At 38.0% G+C, this 19,957-nt stretch overlaps 1 protein-coding gene across 1 annotated transcript in view; it reads right to left on the bottom strand.

The window, feature by feature from the left end:
• Window positions 1–8,540, bottom strand: part of LOC128660284 (uncharacterized) — a 34,821-nt gene extending 26,281 nt beyond the window's left edge. Inside the window, exons 1-2 of the mRNA XM_053714052.1 lie at window positions 8,491–8,540; window positions 8,312–8,375 (exon numbers count right to left, since the gene is read on the bottom strand). Coding sequence (XP_053570027.1) covers window positions 8,312–8,375; window positions 8,491–8,540 — 114 coding nt within the window. The remainder of the gene's footprint in view (window positions 1–8,311; window positions 8,376–8,490) is intronic.
• Window positions 8,541–19,957: the final 11,417 nt, after the last annotated feature.

The raw sequence follows: 19,957 nt of genomic DNA, 5'->3' as shown, positions 1-19,957 counted from the left end.
ACTAATTTGCAGAACTTGAAATGCACCTTGCTGAGTTCTTAAAGCTCAATCTGCTACATATGTGTTCCTTATTAGCTTTATCAGATAACAACTTCAAAACAATGCACTTTGCTAATTTTTTTGGACTAACATATTTCAAATGAGATAATATTTTTTATTTCTTGACAATATTTGTATAACATTAAGCAGGAAATTATAATGTGTATTAACTTATAATGTGTTCGTAGTAGTGATACAGCAGCTACCCACAAAAATGTATATTATTCTTTGATTCACTGTCAAATATATATATATATATATATATATATATATATATATATATATATATATATATATATATACATTTATATATATGCCAAATTGTATTACTTTTCATATACTGAGATTTAGTAAATTACTCTCAGTAGCATACATTAAGTAGCATACAATATAAGACAATGAGGTCTGGATTCCATAAAACACATTTGTAAAACCATGTTTAAAAGAAAAAAAAAAACTTGCCAACTTCACAACTCAAAAATTGAATTTAAAAAAAAAATATTTGAACCCGCATCTGTCTCGTGTTCACCTCTCAGTGCATAGAACGAGTGTCAATTTGAAGGACACCATCACAATAACACCTTAATACAAAATATTACAGAAAAAAAAAATGAATTAGTATACCAGTTCAAGATCAAGATGGGAAAGTGGTTGTCTTCACAGAGAAGATCTCCATTCACAAATAAGTACAATTTAATTGACAATTATAAATAGGCGAGAAAGTCATGTGTAAAAAAAAAAAATTAAGACTAACAAATAAATACAAAATTAGGAAAATAAGGGATACCAGTATCTCAAACTAATAGAAATATAAACACATGCATGCCAAACAGAGCAGAGGCTAGCTGTACCAATAACATGACAAAGAATACTAGAAATAATGTTACTCGTTATAACATTTCTCATTTTGCTGGGCACTGACCAGACAGCTTTGTGCCTTTTTTAATTTGCAAATGAAGTCGCCCATTCTCAGCCGGCAAAGATTTAAACCCCTTTCCAGCCAATCACTATCCCAGCACATAGTTAAGCACTACTCATTTTTATAGGCAATCATTCCTAAAGGATGGATGTACAATTATTATATCTGGTGCTGTCAAATATAACAAACAGTATCTTCCCACAGTATTATCAGTCTCTTATTGGGTGTTTGACTCAGTCATTACTGATTAATATAATGAACCCATCTACAACCTTTTCCCTCCAGTCAATGCATTCACTATGAAAAAGGTTTATTTCAGTACTCAATCAGGTGTTAATTCCTACAAAAAATGTGTGGTAACTCACCAATACATCAAACCCCCCCTAACAAATAATATTGCTTTATTTGTAATTTAGGATTGAAATGACACTGATTATTGAGAAGCCAGACACACACTTTTTAGAACACATGAAATAGAAATTTGTATAAAGATGATGTTGAATAATACAAAAAGCTAAGCACCTTAGTAAAATTTTAGATGTTATTCCCTTGCTCTATGAATGGTTTAAGTATGCACTTACTCTGCAGTAAGAAACAAGGCGTCTGAGTGTTCTTATTCCATTAACACGTATAAGTGGATTAAATGTATATACCTTGTATACAATAAAATAGACTTTTCATTTGCAACTGAGGATTAGTCTGCAACTCTTTTTTAATTTGAATTTTTTGACACGTGTGCCAAGTAAATGTGAAGCAAGTAACAATGACAGAGAAAGCAGGATGCATGAGGGCACAGTAAAGTTGAAAACAAAACAGCTCACCTTTCACATTGGAAGGAAACTGGTAAGGTTGAATCTGTAGCAAATACATTATCTTGCACAGGTCAGTATTCTGCAGAGAACCTGGCCTTCTAACCATAATTTTTTTAGACATACAGACACAATAGATAAACAGACTGCACATACTATTGGTGTATAAAATAAAATAATTGGGCTTATTCTATTATAAGATGTTAAACACCTTTAATTGCAAGGATTATTTTCCTGTATGTGTACACATGTATTTCCCTTGCAAACCTTATCCCAGCTTTCTCTGGAAGAACTAAAAGGAATTCCAATTAGAAAGAAAGCAGGAAGCTAGAAGGGTGTGACTCTTCCCTGATTGATTGATTGATTGATTGTTGAAACAATGAACTTATTTTAAAACATTAAAATAACTAAACTAGACACACATGAATGCATGTTGTTTAATGTCAAGATCCAGGGTGTCCATACTTTGTTTTTAACTCACATGGTGCATAGCCAGCTTAGCTTCAGTTCCTCACATCCTCCTTCCTCCGTCTCCTTCCTTTCAAGGGTGGGCTGAAACCTCAGTGTCTGACAGCAACTCCAGACTCCTCCTCTGTCACAGAGTCTCACCCATTTAAGGTGCAATAGTACTATCTCTGCTAAGGGGAGCTAAATAACCCCAGAGCAAGCCACACAGAAATGTAAGCACTATGTGTTCCACACAGTGCAGGGTGATCACATAGCAGGACCACTGACAGGCATGCATTTAGTGTATTGTAGGAAGTGTCACTGTCCATTACTAGAGGATCTCACTATCCCTCTAACCAGACTGTGCTCCAGCTCTTCCCTCCAGCAGCAGCAGTGTTTACTAAAGCATTTATGTTCTCTGTCCAGGGGGAACTTGCAAAAATAGTGCAGGAACTCTACCATGCATTCCTGCTGGACTTGACCCCTGGTTTTTATGATATACAGATGACTTTGCTATGCAAATTATTTACTACAAAAATACAAGTTTGTAAACTTATATCAGCTTACTTTAATTAGTTGTGGGATTTTAAGGTCACAAATAAAAAATAAAAAGGTATTAATTAAAGGGATATTAAACCATATAGAGATTGTAATATAAAATGCTTAATTATGAGTAGTTAGAAAACTGCAATATACTTTCATTATTTTTTTTTTTTCCTTTTTCTGTAATTTAACTCTGAAAATTGTTGGTTTTCTAAATTCCAATGAGTTTCTATAAAGTAATAGGCACCACCATGTTTGAACGTAATTTGCCCCTGATTTGTTTCCCTGCTGAAGACAAATAGGGACAGATATAAACAGGCAATAAAAGAAGGGATTCCACAGAGCATTGTTTACACAAGCAGAGATAAATAGAAAAGTAGTTCAAACATGGTAGCACCCTTTAGTTTACAGAAACTAAAGTATTTTTTTGAACCTAAGCCTTTACACTTATTTTTTCAGTATTTAAACAACTAATATAATTGTAAATACACATCTACGTATTATTCTAAGGCTAATCTTTGCTTTAAGTACATCATTATGTCTACAATTTATTTACTGTTTAATATCCCTTTAATGCAATCAAAAAGTTTTGGTTAAGTTCTTCACATTCTTAATTTTTTTTTTCATTAAAACTTATTTAACTACTTATATATCTGTTCAGTTAATAAATGTCTACTAAAGAGGACATATGAAATATTTAGATACACACAGAAATCATGTACTATATACATGAATTTCATAGCTCTAACTTTGACAACAATGTGCCATATGTATAAGTGCTACTCAATAACATAAGTGACACTTAAAAACATCAATATTGGATCTGGTTCTTTCCTCTTATTCAAGTTAGAGATTAAAAGCTATAAGAAAATCCTCTAATGACAAACGTCTGCCCTTTAATCAATCCTATAGTCCTGGATTTAATGTTCCTGTCTCAACTGCTTGGTATGTCAAGGAACTCCCCCCTATATAAATGGATTTCTTAACATTCATATTTTTCTGACCGCCTACTTAGCTTTTTAGCTATATGGAGAGGAAAAGGACGCTGTATCATTAACCTCATCATTTGTCAGAGGGCACAGTATCATTACGCCCTAGTTTTACAAAGAAGGTGGAACATAAATATGAGCTTTCAAACCACAATAATAATCAGTTTAAGTCATTTCAGAATCCTTTATCAAATCAACATCAACAATGAGGCCGGAAATTAATTAGTGATGGAAATATGTGCTTCAAATTGATGAAAAGCAGATGCAAGAAGGCAACTACAGTCAAATATATTGTCTGTCTATATTCATTCTGTTGCTCTGATATTTATTTTTTCTAAGGTAGTACAATAATATTGAGATAAAGTAATTAACACTACATTTAAACATAAAAAGAAACCGATTGTGCTAAAAAAACAGCAAACACTTGTTTAATTGCGAAATGAGAACTTAGAAATTCTCAGTGTAGCCACTGCCTATAGTGACATAAATAAACTGACATGCTGAGAACTTAAGTTTTATTATGTCCTCTTCTGAGCATGAGCAAGGAACTGGCTTCCTGTTTTTCTAGCATTCACTGAACATTAAGCCAGCTCAAGCTAATCTAGAACATCTATAGCATCTAGCTGTATTTGCCTTCCTGAAGAGACACCAGTCCCTATGTAGGGCTGTGACAAAATAATGAACCATGCACACATGAAGTTAAAATGATAAATAAAAGTTAAAATCTATTTTAAATAATGGATAATATGTATTGTAATGATTTCAATTTAATATAACCCACTGCTTAGAGCTTTTTGACTACAAAAATGAAAAAGACTGTTTTTCCCTTTAGGGTGAAAGTGGCAACTACTGCTGTGATACCTGAGTATCCAGCTGGAGGGGCGCTAGAGTGAGAGATGGCACAAGATATATGGGCTTATCAGTGCATTATTCAATACAATATTCACAATAATGTTATAAGAACATATGTAACATTAATATCAGACAGATGTGTACAAAAATCAATATTAATGCCTTAAAGGGATAGTAAACACAAAAATGTTCTTTAATGATTTGGATAGTACATACAATTTTAAACATCTTTCCAATTTACTTGTATTATCAAATTTGCTTTATTCTCTTGGTATCCATTACTGAAGGAACAGCATTGCACTACTGGCAACTAGCTGAACACATCTAGTTAGCCAATCACAAGAGACATATGTGTGCAGGCACCAATTAGCAGCAGCTCCCACTGGTGTATGATATGTGCGTATTCTTTTTCAACAAGGGATACTAAGAGAACGAAGAACATTTGAAAATAGAAGTGAATTTAAAAGTGTCTTAAAATTACATGCTCTATATGAATCAGGCAAGTTTAATTTTGACTTTCCTATCCCTTTAACTTAGTCCTTCAATTGAAATAAGATCCGGATGTAAGTGGACATCAAAAAAGTGTGATCCCTGTGATAAAAATGCAGGTATGCAGGGTGCGGGCAGCTCCTCTCATGGATGACGAGCAAGGACACAAAAATCTGTGAAATAAATCACAAAAAAAGAGGGTGCCTCCTAGTGCAATATTGCAGTAAGAAATGACAACTGGTACTTCTTGTATTAAAATATTACACAGGTTGCAGCACCAAGTGTGCTAAATGGTGCAGGCTGGGGACTTATAGTGGCCCAGCAACACTGATCCAAACACCAAAGAACAGGGATGTTCAATGGTTCCAGATGGTCCAGATAGAAGGGGAAGTGGTGCAGGCTTTGTGGAGTACTGGTAGATAAAATTCTTGCGTTAGAGTAATACTCACAAGGGTTGCAGCGCCCAGTGTGCTGAATGGTGCAGGCTGGGGACTCACAGTGGCCCAGCAACACTGATCATAGGATAAATATACACATGAGCTCCAGGTGGTTGGAGAAACAAAAACAGGCTCAGAATTCCAATAAAAGTGACATATATTTATTAAAAAAACTAATAAAAACAATGGGTGTAGTGTGCACCCAATTTAAATATAAAATAATGGTAGTAACAGATCGCAACGTGTTTCTCAGCTTGTCTAACTGTTTCTTCAGGCATCTGTTCATAGTATGGAATCTCTAACTTTTGAACCTGTTCAAGAACCCATGTGCTCCTCCCTGCACCCTAATGGACAGGTGTAACTCATTAGTAATCTACCTAATTGGTATGTGTCATCTGACACCTTCAACAGAAAAATAATACAAATTATTTTGATAACAACATGTGATCTTTTTTTAAAAAACACAAGCAAAAGTCCTAAACAATTTAGACAAAAAATACATCAAAGATCCTCTACCAATGGTCTAATACACCGGTAAAAACCTGTGATCTTAATAACAGTGGTACAAACACATACCTCATATGGATTCCTCTTCCTTGGAAAAACATCAATGTTTCACTGGCATGTGAATAAAAATATTTACAATCAGGTCTGGCGTCTGTTCAGTTCTCTCAAGGGGTTGTTAATGCCGATATTATACCTTCAATTTAATGCTCATACATGTTCACATAGTGCCTATAATCTTGAGATTTATTTAATATAGTCAATATAAAACAAGCGCATCCCAGATTTATAATAAAAAACCCTTATATCACTGATCAAAAGGTGTGCAAATGTTTGGTTAAATGTGCTGCTTAGTGTAGACGTCAAAAATAGTGTTAGTGCTTTAAGCTTTTATAGGGTTTGTGCAAATGGGAGGATTATATGTATCTTTAATCATACTGGGGGAGTGTGTGATCCCTGTTTCTTGATAGGATGGCGGGGCCATGATGGGATAGGCACCTTACATGGTGTGTGGGCGGGATGGGGGAGGGATAAGGATGTGACCAATCTGTGATTGGAATGATAGATAGGCATAATAAACTAATATCCCATTGAACTGCACATTTTATCGATCTACACATATAATCTTAATTAATATAGTGAAGAAGTGGAATATAGTAAGTCATGCAATAAAGACTTATTCTAAAATGGGTAATCTTTAAATCTCAGACGTTATCTCAAAGAGCTCTCTAAAAATCCATTATGGGCATGGTAACTAGTAAATGCTTGGAATAAACTCCTATAAATAAATCCTATATTATGATGTATAAGAGAGTAGCGGCTAATTGATAGCCGATAGATAAATGACATGATAACATCAGTGACGATTCAGACCCTAATTGGAAAAAGTGTCAGCAATATGCCAGTACTATTTTTACACATATCCCTAAAGGTTCAGCAGAGATACAGTACTGGCATATTGTTTTTCCAAAGAAGAGGAATCCATATGAGGTATGTGTTTGTACCACTGATTAAGATCACAGGTTTTTACCGGTGTGTTAGACCATTTGTAGAGGATCTTTGATATATTTTTTTGTCTCAATTGTTTAGGACTTTACCTTTTTTTTAAAAAAAAGATCACATGTTGTTATCAAAATAATATGTATTATTTTTCTGTTAAAGGTGTCAGATGACACATACCAATTAGGTAGATTACTAATGAGTTACACCTGTCCATTAAGGTTCAGGGAGGAGCACATGGGTTCTTGAACAGGTTCAAAAGTTAGAGCTTCCTTACTATGAACAGATGCCTGAAGAAACAACTAGACATGCTGAGAAATGCGTTTTGATCTGCTACTACCATTATTTTATATTTAGGTGCACACTACACCATTGTTTTTATTAGTTTTTTAATAAATATATGTCACTTTTATTGGAAGCCTGAGCCTGTTTTTGCTTCTCCAACCACCTGGAGCTCATGTGTATATTTGTTATCCTATGATCAGTGTTGCTGGGCCACTGTGAGTCTCCAGCCTGCACCATTCAGCACACTGGGTGCTGAAACCCTTGTGAGTATTACTCGAATGCAAGAATTGTTATCTACCAGTACTTTTGTAATATTGCCCTAGGAGGGGCCCTTTCTTTGTGATTTGCTCCACAGAGTCTGCACCACTTCCCCTTCTGTCTGGACCATCTGGAACCATTGATCATCCCTGTTCTTTGGTGTTTGGATCAGTGTTGCTGGGCCACTATAAGTCCCCAGCCTGCACCATTTAGCATACTGGCAGATGTAACCTTTGTGAGTATTATTTTAATACAAGAAGTACCAGTTGTCATTTCTTACTGCAATATTGCACTAGGAGGCGCCCTCTTTTTTTTGTGATTTATGTCACAGATTTTTGTGTTTTTCCCTTTAAATTCTAAGGATAGATTTGTTACCTTGCTACTATTGTTAGGGTCACATGTTCAGATCTTTTTCTGTGCATGTATCAGAGATCACAATGAAACATCTTAAACCTAGCAAGGTCTTAAGAAGGTTCTTGATCAAGTACCATAACACCCTTGGTGGAAATGAATTCTGGGTAAGTTGTGGTTAGTTTTTTAATTACCCTTGCATCTGGGGTAAGCTAAGAAATTATTTTTTGAAATTCTGTTACACAGGTTTTGAAACCAGTAATTTTCTTAAACTTAAAATCTGACAGTTACATCATCTTGTTAACTTTTATTTTACCATGTCATATACTGTACATCCTTCACAAAATAATTTAAATATATGAGATCATGGGGGCGGAGCCGACCACGGACCAGCATGGTCGCACTAGCATAACGCTCCGAGAAGTCGGACTCTGCTGACAACTTAAAAGTCAGCCTAGAGGGAGAAAAACACCGAAATCTGTTCGGTGAACAACAGGGAAGACCCCGGAGTAGCACAAGAATGACAGCGGTCAAATAATATTAACACCGCGGAGACAGGCTAATCTCACACTGGACTGACTGCGGCCTTGTTGTTGGAGCACGGCGTTTCGCGCCGCATCGCATTGTGAGTACAGAGCAGGGGATTGAAAAAATAAGACCAGCCCTATATTCACCTACACCTAACCCCCATAAAGGTATAATTAAACTAAGAGATGCCGTTGGGAGAGGAGAGTGGACTCTTGAATAATACCTACACATATGAGGTAAAGGAGGAGTAGGCACACGCCATGACAGTTTAGACATGCCGTATAGCATAAAGCCTACTACAGTGCGCCATAACATAGAGCGTCTTTAATCAGATGTAAATTTAACAGTACAAAAAGGCTGCAGTCTCTGATGTCTAGCCACAGTCCCATGAAAAAGGCATTATAACATAAAACTGACGACAAAAGAAAGAGGAACAGGCTGAATCCTGTATGTGCCAGGAACTCACAGTGAATAGGAGGGTGATTCTAGAATATACATTGAAACCTACCCTAAGGGATTATACCCCACATTCCACTAACAACAAGCTCTTACAGATCCACATTACAAAGCAGCCATGACATCAAAAAGGCAGCAGAAACTTGAAAAATCACTGAAACCAAATACTAGCACAAACTCCAAAATGAACACTTTTTTCAAAACTGTTGCAACCACAGATGACATAACCCCAGCTTCCCCAACAACTGGTATGGCAGTTGAGAGTTTTGCTGCAGAAGAAAATCCTCAATGCGAGGAAACTCCGTTAACCAGAGCTGATTTGAAACAACTACCCTCTAAAGATGACTTTGCCTCTTTTATGCAACAAGTTAGTCAGTTGATCAAAGATGGTTTGGCAGAGGTCAAAAAAGACATTACTGACCTAGGTAATAGGGTAGAACAACTAGAGGACTATGCTGAAGAACTCTCTGAATCCACTAATGTGACATCCTCTCAACTTCAACATCAAACGTCTGAAATTGTTCAGTTACAGAACCAAATCGAAGACTTGGATAACAGGGGCCGCAGACAAAATTTACGGATCAGGGGTATCCCCGAAACAGTAGGGCCTACTACCCTGCAACAGTACCTACAAGAACTTTTTTGTTCACTTTTGGATGGCAGCCAAGAGACGAATATAATGCTAGATAGAGCGCATAGGGCGCTGAAGCCGAAACCACAACCCTCTGCCCCACCTAGGGACGTCATATTGAAATGTCACTATTTCCAGGACAAAGAAAGAATCCTCACAGCTGCCAGGAAAAAATCACCAATTAAACACCTGGACACTTCCCTTCAAATATTTGCAGACCTAAGTCCTCTTACACTAGCGAAACGCAGAGAGGTGGGTTTCCTCACATCACACCTTAGAAACCTGTCAATTCCATACAGATGGGGTTTCCCATTTTCTCTAAAGGCATCAAAGGACAATAAGGAGTGCGTCTACAGAGACTTGGAGGATCTAGACTCTTTTTGTCAACATCTACATATACCCCTACCAAAGATTCCGGATGGAGCAGGTTGGGACTGCGAAGACGACTCCGCACGGCACCAGCCACCACGACAACAGAGACAGAGGTGGACTAGATTCCAAAAGAAATCTAAAGTACCGACGACGAGACGCCCTGGAGGGCTCTCCAAAGACACACCTCCTACATGAACTGAGATTGAGACACTATAGTTAGACCTATTTACTTTAGAATAAAAATAATGGTACACTATGTATGGACCCTGCTCTACAAGGAACGGATAAGCCAATCCTAAGGCTCACATGAAACACAGAAGAGAGACTTCCAGAAATCATTAGTTTGTATTTTTCATATTTTCTATGTTTCTTTTCACATCTAGAAGTATAGCCATACTTACATTCCCTCTAATTATTACTATAGTTTAATATGCAGGTTCGATTGCAGCAAATAGATTGCTGTTTCCCCCCATGTGTAATTTGGCCGAGAAGAGGCCTACCTTAGTTAGCAGATTTATTAATAAGCTGAGAAGTCAGCTAATTGTTATAAATGTTATAAAGTTTATGTTTAGTTATGTGCTCTTTTTATATCATTCACAGATAATGCGTTATTTTAGGTTTGTTATGGAATACTGCCGACATGGGTCCTTCCTGGCCGCCCAGACTGCTGAAGAAGACAAATCCTTTCAGAAGGGACACCTATCAGACAAGGTAAACAGAGATTACAGCCCACTACACAAATACTCACAATGCATAAAACACTAAAGATAATATCTCAAAATGCAAAAGGGCTCAACTCCCCCTCAAAAAGATCCATAGCGCTAAGATGGTTTGCTAAGCAAAAAAGCTCTATAGTATTCATTCAGGAGACACACTTCCCTAAAGAGACAGAACCCAGACTTTCATCCAGAGAATACCCAGTCGGCTACTTTAATTCCCACACTAAGAAAAGAAACGGAGTAGGGATTTTGATCCACCGCAATATCCCCTTCCAACTTATTAAAACTATGGGAGACAGAGAGGGCAGAGTGTTAATAGTAGTGGGTCTAATATACAACAGACCAGTGACCTTAGTTAACGTGTATGGACCCAACTCAAACAGAGCCCCCTTTTTTAAGAGACTACTTTCACTAGTACTAGAACACAAGAAAGGAATACTGATATTAGGGGGCGACCTTAACGTGACCATGGACCCTGGGATGGACACCACCTCCTCCAACATGGCTACCACACACAGACCCCCGGATGTAGTGTACAATTGTTTTAGACATCTAAGCTTGGTGGATGTCTGGAGGTTACAACATCCCCGGCAACGGAACTATACCTTTTACTCCTTCCCATGGGAATCCTATTCTAGGTTAGACTACCTATACGTAGATCAATCTAGTCTATCACACATTAAAGACTCGGACATACAACCGACGACATGGACCGACCATTCCACAGTCTCCATTTATTTAAATTGGCCAGAGGTCCCACTTAACCCATACATATGGAGGTTAGACGAATATCTGTTACGACACCCACCAACCCACCAGTCTCTCTCCACATCAATAGATGAATACTTCACTCTTAATAAGGGACCAGACACCTCACCACTAAACCTATGGGAGGCGCATAAGGCGGTGATAAGAGGCGAATGTATTAAACATGCTGCACATCTCAAAAAAGAACACAATAGGGCAGTGGACACTTTATTAGCCAAACTGCGCAAACTAGAACTAGAGCATAAGCAACAACCGAAGAATTCAGACCTTCTAGCCTCAATCACCAAAACTAGATTGGAACTCAACGACATACTCACTAGAGAGGCCCAACAGAAAGCCTTCAAATCCTGGAAAACCTTCTTTTATGAGGGGAACAGGACAGGGTCATTACTAGCCAGGGCACTAAAGACACGAACTAGCCAAACACATGTCCACAAATTACAACTCCACAACGGGGAAGACACACAAGTTAGCAAGGGCATAGCAGAAGGATTTAGAAGCTTTTATGCACACCTCTATAACCTAAAACAGACAGACTCTCAGACGCACTATGAGGAACTACAACAATATCTATCATCAGCTGACCTAAACACCCTCTCTGATACACAAATGAATGACCTTGACAGGCCTATCTCCCTTGAGGAAGTACTCTCAGTTATATCTCACCTCCCTTTGGGGAAAAGTCCCGGTCCTGATGGTTTTACCAATTCATACTATAAATCCTTTAAGCAAATATTGGCCCCCCAGTTATTAACACTATTTAGATCTCAAGATGACGAAAGCTCTCGATTCTCCCCGGAAATGCTATCGGCACATATTTCAGTTATTCTAAAACCAGATAAACCCCAAGACCAACCAGGCAGTTACAGACCAATTTCCCTACTCAACTCAGACATCAAAATATTCAGCAAGATAATAGCCAATCGGGTTAATACAGTACTTAGCGACATCATTCACACAGATCAAGTAGGGTTTACACCTCGCCGGGAGGCACGAGATAATACAATAAGAGCCCTTACACTTTCAATGTATGCACAGCATCAGGGCATCCCAGCAGTCCTTATGACAACCGACGCAGAAAAAGCTTTCGATAGAACAAATTGGCATTTCTTAAAACAAACCCTAGAAAGATTTGGTTTTGGAGCTAAGATAACTAATAGAATAAGTTGCCTCTACACAAACCCAAGTGCTAGAGTAAGAGTAAATGGTATGCTTTCAGAACCCTTTGCAATCAAGAATGGCACTCGCCAGGGATGTCCCCTCTCGCCTATACTTTTTATATTGACAATGGAGGTGCTGGCCGCCCATGTGCGTGCAAACAGCGAAATCCAAGGTATCTCAATAGGCCCCAATAACTTAAAAATAGCTATGTATGCGGACGATGTTCTCTTCTCGATATCTTCCCCTTCTACAACTATCCCTGCCATCCTAGAGGAAATTGAAAGATTCGGTAAATTCTCAAATTTCTTAGTGAACCAATCGAAGTCTGAAGTTCTAAATATCTCATTAAAAGCATCAGAATTCCAAGGTCTCGCATCGATCTGTCCACTACGCCTACAAGCAGAATCGATCAAATACCTGGGTATACACCTCTCCCCTCTGCACTCCTTTTTAAGAAAAACTATGAGACATTACTCAACAACATATTTAAAGACCTTAATATTTGGGCGACTAAGCCGCTATCCTGGTGGGGAAGGGTCCATTCTATAAAAATGACAGTTTTACCTAAAATACTGTACATACTCCAGGCATTGCCACTACATCTGCCAAAATGGTACTTAACGAAGCTACAGAGACAGATTAACTTATACGTATGGGGTAGGATCAAGCCCAGAGTGAACAGAACCACTTTATACAGGTCGACAGATACAGGAGGTATAGGGCTACCGAATATAGAAGAGTATTATCGGGCAGTGACACTCCGGAGAATAATAGACTGGCATGGGGCGACATCACATAAAGCATGGATAGCTATTGACTCTCACATTCTTCAAGTTCCGTTTGTCCGGGCATTGTGTTGGGTCCCGGCAGAATTGAGACCACCACAATGTAACCACCTAGACATCCACAAACACCTTTTCAAAGAGTGGGAGGGAATAAAAACTACTTATCCACATATTTCATCAAAAAGATCTCCACTTTTCCCGGTAGTTTTGAACACAGAGATGATTGGAGGGTGGGACAGAGGCTTTAGAAGACTTAGGGAATGGGGATACACCGTCCCATTAAGCAGATTTTTAGAGGGAGGCAAATTGATGGACAGAAACAACCTTAGCACAGTGGCCGATGGCAGATTTACACACTGGCTTAAATATGCACAACTCAAGCACTTCCTACAGACATCACCTCACAGGGAGGACTTCCTCCGACCAATGACACAGTTTGAGAGACTATGTGAGAGGGAGATGGCCGTTCAAGGCTCCCTAGCAATTTCCCGCAAGCTGTTGACGGAACCCCAGACTAAAAACCTACCGAATTTTGCATCTAGATGGGCATCAGATATGCACATAGACACTGACATCAATACATGGGACACCATCTTTCGAAGGACAAAAAAATCCTCCACCTCTCCACAGATATTAGAACAGAACTACAAGCTCCTTTCCCGCTGGTACCTAACACCGACCAGACTAAACACAATATATCAAGACTCATCCCGGTTATGTTGGAGGGGGTGTGGCGAGCAGGGCAGTTTGATACATATCTGGTGGGACTGTCCCCGTATACAATGTTTTTGGAGAGAAGTGGAATCTTACTTACAGAAAATAGGGGGAGGGAACCTCAGACTAACTCCTAAAGTGGCTCTCTTGAATGATAAGACACATATTACCTGTAAACTCAGAGCCCTTCTGGTACAGATAGGGCTTAATGGGGCACGCTCAGTAATAGCAAGAGCATGGAAAACACCTACAACCCCGACATTAGAATCTTGGGTGGCGAGAACAGCAGAGCTTATTAGTTTGGAGGAGTATGGCTTCCTCAAAAGGAACAAGTTACCCTTTTTTCTGGACGCCAAATTTTTGTGGGAAGAGATTTACAACACTCCCTGAGGTAGAATAATAGACACAAGGAAGCTAAGGCTCTATTGGCTATACATAAAGGAAGCAGATAAACAGCGGGTCTGGCGGCCGGGAGGGACCTGAGGAGGCATGTCGTCAAGGAATTCGATTGAACTAGGTGAGATTACTTGGAAATGTTTAAGAGTAATGACAGCTTAATTTAACATGAATAACTTACAGAGCACTGTATTAGGTTAAAGTTTATTTGTTTGAATTGTTATATTCTCGATTAGTATGTAAAGTCAAAATTGACTCTTTATTTCTTCTTTTTGTAAAATGGAAAAACAAAATAAATATAAATATATGAGATCATTATTGTTATTATTTTTTTCTACAAGTGGCTATGAAGCTCTCTGCAGTTATTTAATAATGACCACTTAATTGAGGGCCAGATTATAAGTTATCGGATTTATCGCATCTGTTTGGTGCGCTGGATGTAGCGCTCATATTACAAGTTGAAATTAAATGCAATCGCTTGAACCCAATTAATGTTAACATGCATCAGAATAGCACAAAAAGTGTCAAAGAACACATAAAAAATCATTTAAAAGTACAGTTACACTTATAATAAGACTATCTAAAAAAATATTAAAACAATTATTTCCCAAAAAAGCTATAGGGGCTCAAAGATATGAGGTCTCTAGGAAGAAAAAAAGAAAGGCTGTCAAACGGCTTTAACATAGAGATACATACAAATACATGTATAAATATAAAAATAAATATATATATATATATATATATATATATATATATATATATATATATGCACTGTACAGTACTGTGCAAAAGTCTTAGGCCACCATTAGATTTGTTGTTTTAGCAATATTATAATGACCATATATAATTATTTCTCAGTCTCTTTATTAGAATACAACCAGACAATACAGAATATTTGTATGCAGTATTAAAAAACAGAAATAAATGAGAAAATCAGCTTCTATAGGCTAAAGTGGCAAGTATTTAGTGGGACATCCCCTTACACTTGAGCAATAGCAGGAACCTGGCTCTCGTAAATCTAAATGGAATGGAACCCTAATTAATGTTATATCTAACATCTGTATTTGTCCTATTATTTCATGTCAAAATGTAAATGTAAAAGCTCTATTATATGTGTTTTTTTCAAGACATGCTTCACAGTTACATACACATGTTGTATGAGTTTACTTTATTGGAAGCTTGCTAATAAGACCAACTTTCAATCACATTATTCCATTCAAAATGCCAAAGATCACAGAATTTGACAGACATAAAATTATACTTTTGCATCAGCAAGGCCACTCTCAAAGGGATATTGGCAAACAAACTGGATACTCAAGATGTGGTATTCAAGCTGTTACAAAGAAATTTGAAGAATGAGGAGAGGTCAAGGACAAAAAAGGACTGGAAGGCCAAGAAAACTCTCAAAATCTGATGAGAAGTTTCTAAGAGTTTCTTCTTTGAGAGACCGGAAGATGTACAGCAAGGACCTGGCTCAGCATCTGGCAGCTTCATCAGGATTGTCCTCTATAGCCTGAAGAAGTTTGTTCATGAATGGTCTTTGTGGAAGGGTAGCAGCCAAGAAACCAATTATTTGGAAAGGGGAACAGGCTAAGATATGCTAAAGTTCACAAAGATTTGAATGAAGATCAGTGAAAAAGAATATTATGGAGTGACAAATACCAATTTCAAATTTTTGGGTCCAATCATCGACAATATGTGAGAAGAAGAGTTGGAGAGAGATGGAAATATGAGTGCTTGTGTCCTTTATTGAAACATGATGGAGGGTCTGTCCTGGTTTGGGGCTGCATTTCTGCCAGTGGTGTTAGCGATATTGTTTGAATTGATGGGATCATGAATGCTAAAAAGTACAGATAGGTTTTAATTCATCAGTCCATTCCTTCTGGAAAGTGTCTGATTGGGAATGGTTTTATTTTTTAGCATGATAATGATCCCAAACACACTGCTAATGCAGTGAAATCATATTTGGAGAGAAAAACAGCTGATAAAACACAGGCAGTCATGGGCTGACCTCCACAGAGTCTATATCTGAATATTGAAGAGGCAGTATATGATCACCTGGACAGAGAAAGAAAATAAAGACTAAATCTAAAGAAGAACTCTGGGAAGTGCTAAAAGAAACCTTGTATAATATACCAGAAGATTACTTCAGAAAACTTCAGGACAGTCTCCCCAAAAGAGTTCAAGATGTGCTTAGTGCTAAGGGAGGTCATAGTAAAAGCTTACTTTTGACTGAAAAAGCCATTTTGTTCTGCATATTGTGTGTTTTTTATATTTTGTGTACATATTCCCTGTGTTTTCTGTTTGTATCTTAAGAAAGAGACCAAAAATACATATTGATGGTCATTAAATCTTTGCTACAACAACAAATCTAATGGTGGCCTAATAATTTTGCACAGTGTTATATAAATATATATATAAATATATATATATGTATATATATATATATATATATATATATATATATATATATATATATATATATTGTAACAGGGACCACTTTTAACCACGGTCTTCTAGGGCACAAATGCAGCACAGGACAATCCACTGTAGTTTAAAATGCTTTATTTTTCACAGCAATAACAAACAGGCAGTTCATTTTCAAAAGAGGGAAATCCTTCCTCTGCAGCAAAGTTAAGTACTTATAAATGTGTCCCAGCACTTCACAGCATTCCACAAGTGCTTTGTAAAAATAATGTCCTTTTACAGTTCACAGGAACAAAAGTCTTTTACACAGTGTAACAAACACACACACCAGCTTCTGTAGCTGTGTAACTATATCTCAAGGCCTGAGTGAGGCTGCTATTTAAACCCTCACAACTTCTAATTAGCCACACCTGTGATTAGCTGTTGGACAGCTTCACAGCTGTCTGGGATAATGGCCCACCCTCTCTCCAATTTTCCCAAACCCCAGGGACCCAGAACACAGTTTATCAACTGCATAATCAAATACACACTCTTTCTCCCTGGGGTTTTAACTGAAAGGAGAAATAGCATGTACAATGCTTGGTCTTAAATATCTTCCATTTATAACCAGGCCTTGCTTTCTGTCACATATCCTCCCCCCCAGCTCACACCCAGTGGGTTGAGCGACCATGGACATCAATTAATGTACCCGAGACAAACCATCAGCATTGCCCTGCAAAAGACCAGCCCTGTGCTCAACAGTAAAATTGAAGGGTTGCAAGCTAAGAAACCACCTAGTAACCCTTTAATTTGTTTCCTTATTCTGACTCATCCATGTGAGAGGAGCATGATCTGTTATTAATTTAAATTTTCTTCCCAACAGATAGTACCTAAGGGTCTCTAAAGCTCACTTAATGGCAAGGCATTCTTTCTCCACTATAGAATAGTTCTTTTCCTGTGAAATAAGTTTTCTGCTTAGGAAAAGGACAGGATGCTCTTCTCCCTGACACTCCTGCGAGAGAACTGCTCCTAAACCAACATCAGAGGCATCTGTCTGTACAATAAAATCTTTAGCGAAATTGGGGGTTACCAAAACTGGATGGGCACAAAGGGCATCTTTCAAATGCTTAAAAGCTTGTTCTGCTTCTGGGGACCATTTTATCATAATTGGGGCCCTTGCTTTTGTGAGATCTGTCAAGGGTGCCGCAATTGTAGTGAAATTCGGGATAAACCTTCTATAATAACTAGTTATCCCAATAAATGCTCTTACTTGTTTTTTAGTTAGAGGCTGTGGCCAGTTCTGTATGGCCTCTACTTTTGTTGTCTGAGGTTTAACTAATCCTCTACCAATAGTATAACCCAAGTACTTCCTGTAAACCAACAGTACATTTTGCAGGATTGGCAGTTAACCCAGCGGACCGTATTGCATCAAGTACTGCTTGAACTTTTGGAAGATGGGATTCCCAATCTGTACTATAAATGATAACATCATCCAAATATGCTGCCGCATAACGAACATGGGGTTTAAGAATTCTATCCATCATCCTCTGGAATGTTGCCGGGGCTCCATGTAAACCAAATGGCAACACCGTATACTGAAATAAGCCCTCTGGGGTTGAAAAAGCTGTCTTTTCCTTTGCTTGACTAGTGAGAGGCACCTGCCAATACCCTTTCGTTAAATCAATTGTAGTGAGATAACATGCTTTTCCTAGCCTTTCTATCAACTCATCTACTCTAGGCATTGGGTAGGTGTCAAATTTGGAAACACAATTAAGCTTACGAAAGTCATTACAGAACCTTAATGAACCATCCGGCTTTGGAACAAGCACAATTGGACTGTTCCACTCACTTTGTGATTCCTCAATTACCCCAAGCTTTAACATTTTTTCTACTTCCAGTTTAATAGCCTTTCTACGAGCCTCAGGGACCCTATACGGTTTAAGGCAGACCTTCTTCCCTGGTTCTGTTATTATGTCATGCTTAATAACATTAGTTTTTCCCGGTACCACAAAAAATACCTCTTTGTTTATTCTAATAAAATCCTTGACCTCTCGCTTCTGATGTACAGATAGGGTTTCCAATATATTTACCTCTGGTTCAGTGACAGGGAGTTCTGTAGGTTTTAAGGCAACTAAAACTTCCCTATCTTTCCAAGGTTTTAACAGATTTATATGATATATTTGCTCAGGTTTCCTTCTCCCTGGCTGACTTACTTTGTAATTAACATCACCCACTTTCTCAATTATCTCATATGGGCCCTGCCAAGTAGCCAAGAATTTATTTTCAACTGTAGGGACCAGAACTAACACCCTGGCTCTAGCATTACTGTTGTAGCTGTACTTTTGTGCTTCCTTTGCTTTTCCCATATGTTCCCTTACAATGGGCATGACAGCTTCCATACGATCCTGCATTTGGGAAATATGTTAAATAATAGTTCGATAAGGTGTTGTCTCTTGCTCCCAAGTCTCTTTAACTATATCTAATAATCCCCTGGGATGCCGCCCATATAACAGTTCAAATGGGGAAAAACCTGTAGAAGCCTGGGGAACCTCCCTGATAGAGAACATTAGATAGGGTAACAGAAGGTCCCAATTTCTCCCATCTGTGTCAATTACCTTTCTTAGCATACTTTTGAGAGTTTTGTTAAACCTTTCTACTAAACCATCAGTCTGAGGGTGATATACTGAGGTCCTTAGTTGTTTTACGCCCAACAACTTACACAATTCTTTTGTAACCCTGGACATAAATGGAGTTCCTTGGTTTGTCAAAATTTCCTTAGGTATCCCGACCCTGCTAAACATTAGCATGAGTTCTTTTGCTATGGACTTTGCAGAGCTGTTACGAAGGGGAACTGCCTCAGGATAGCGTGTAGCATAATCAAGGATTACCAGTATATACTGATGTCCTCTAGCAGATTTAACCAGCGGACCCACCAAGTCCATAGCAATTCTTTCAAAAGGCACATCAATTATAGGCAAGGGCACTAAAGGGTTACAAAAATCTTTAGCAGGAGCTGTAAGTTGACACTTAGGGCATGAAGCACAATAATCCTTGATGGCTACAAATATCCCTGGCCAATAAAACCTTCTAAGAACTCTCT

The sequence above is a fragment of the Bombina bombina genome, chromosome 1 (genome assembly GCF_027579735.1).
Source record: "Bombina bombina isolate aBomBom1 chromosome 1, aBomBom1.pri, whole genome shotgun sequence".
NCBI classification, from domain to species: Eukaryota; Metazoa; Chordata; class Amphibia; order Anura; family Bombinatoridae; genus Bombina; species Bombina bombina.
Note: the sequence above shows the minus strand (reverse complement) of the source record. Positions and strands in the feature narration are given on the sequence as shown.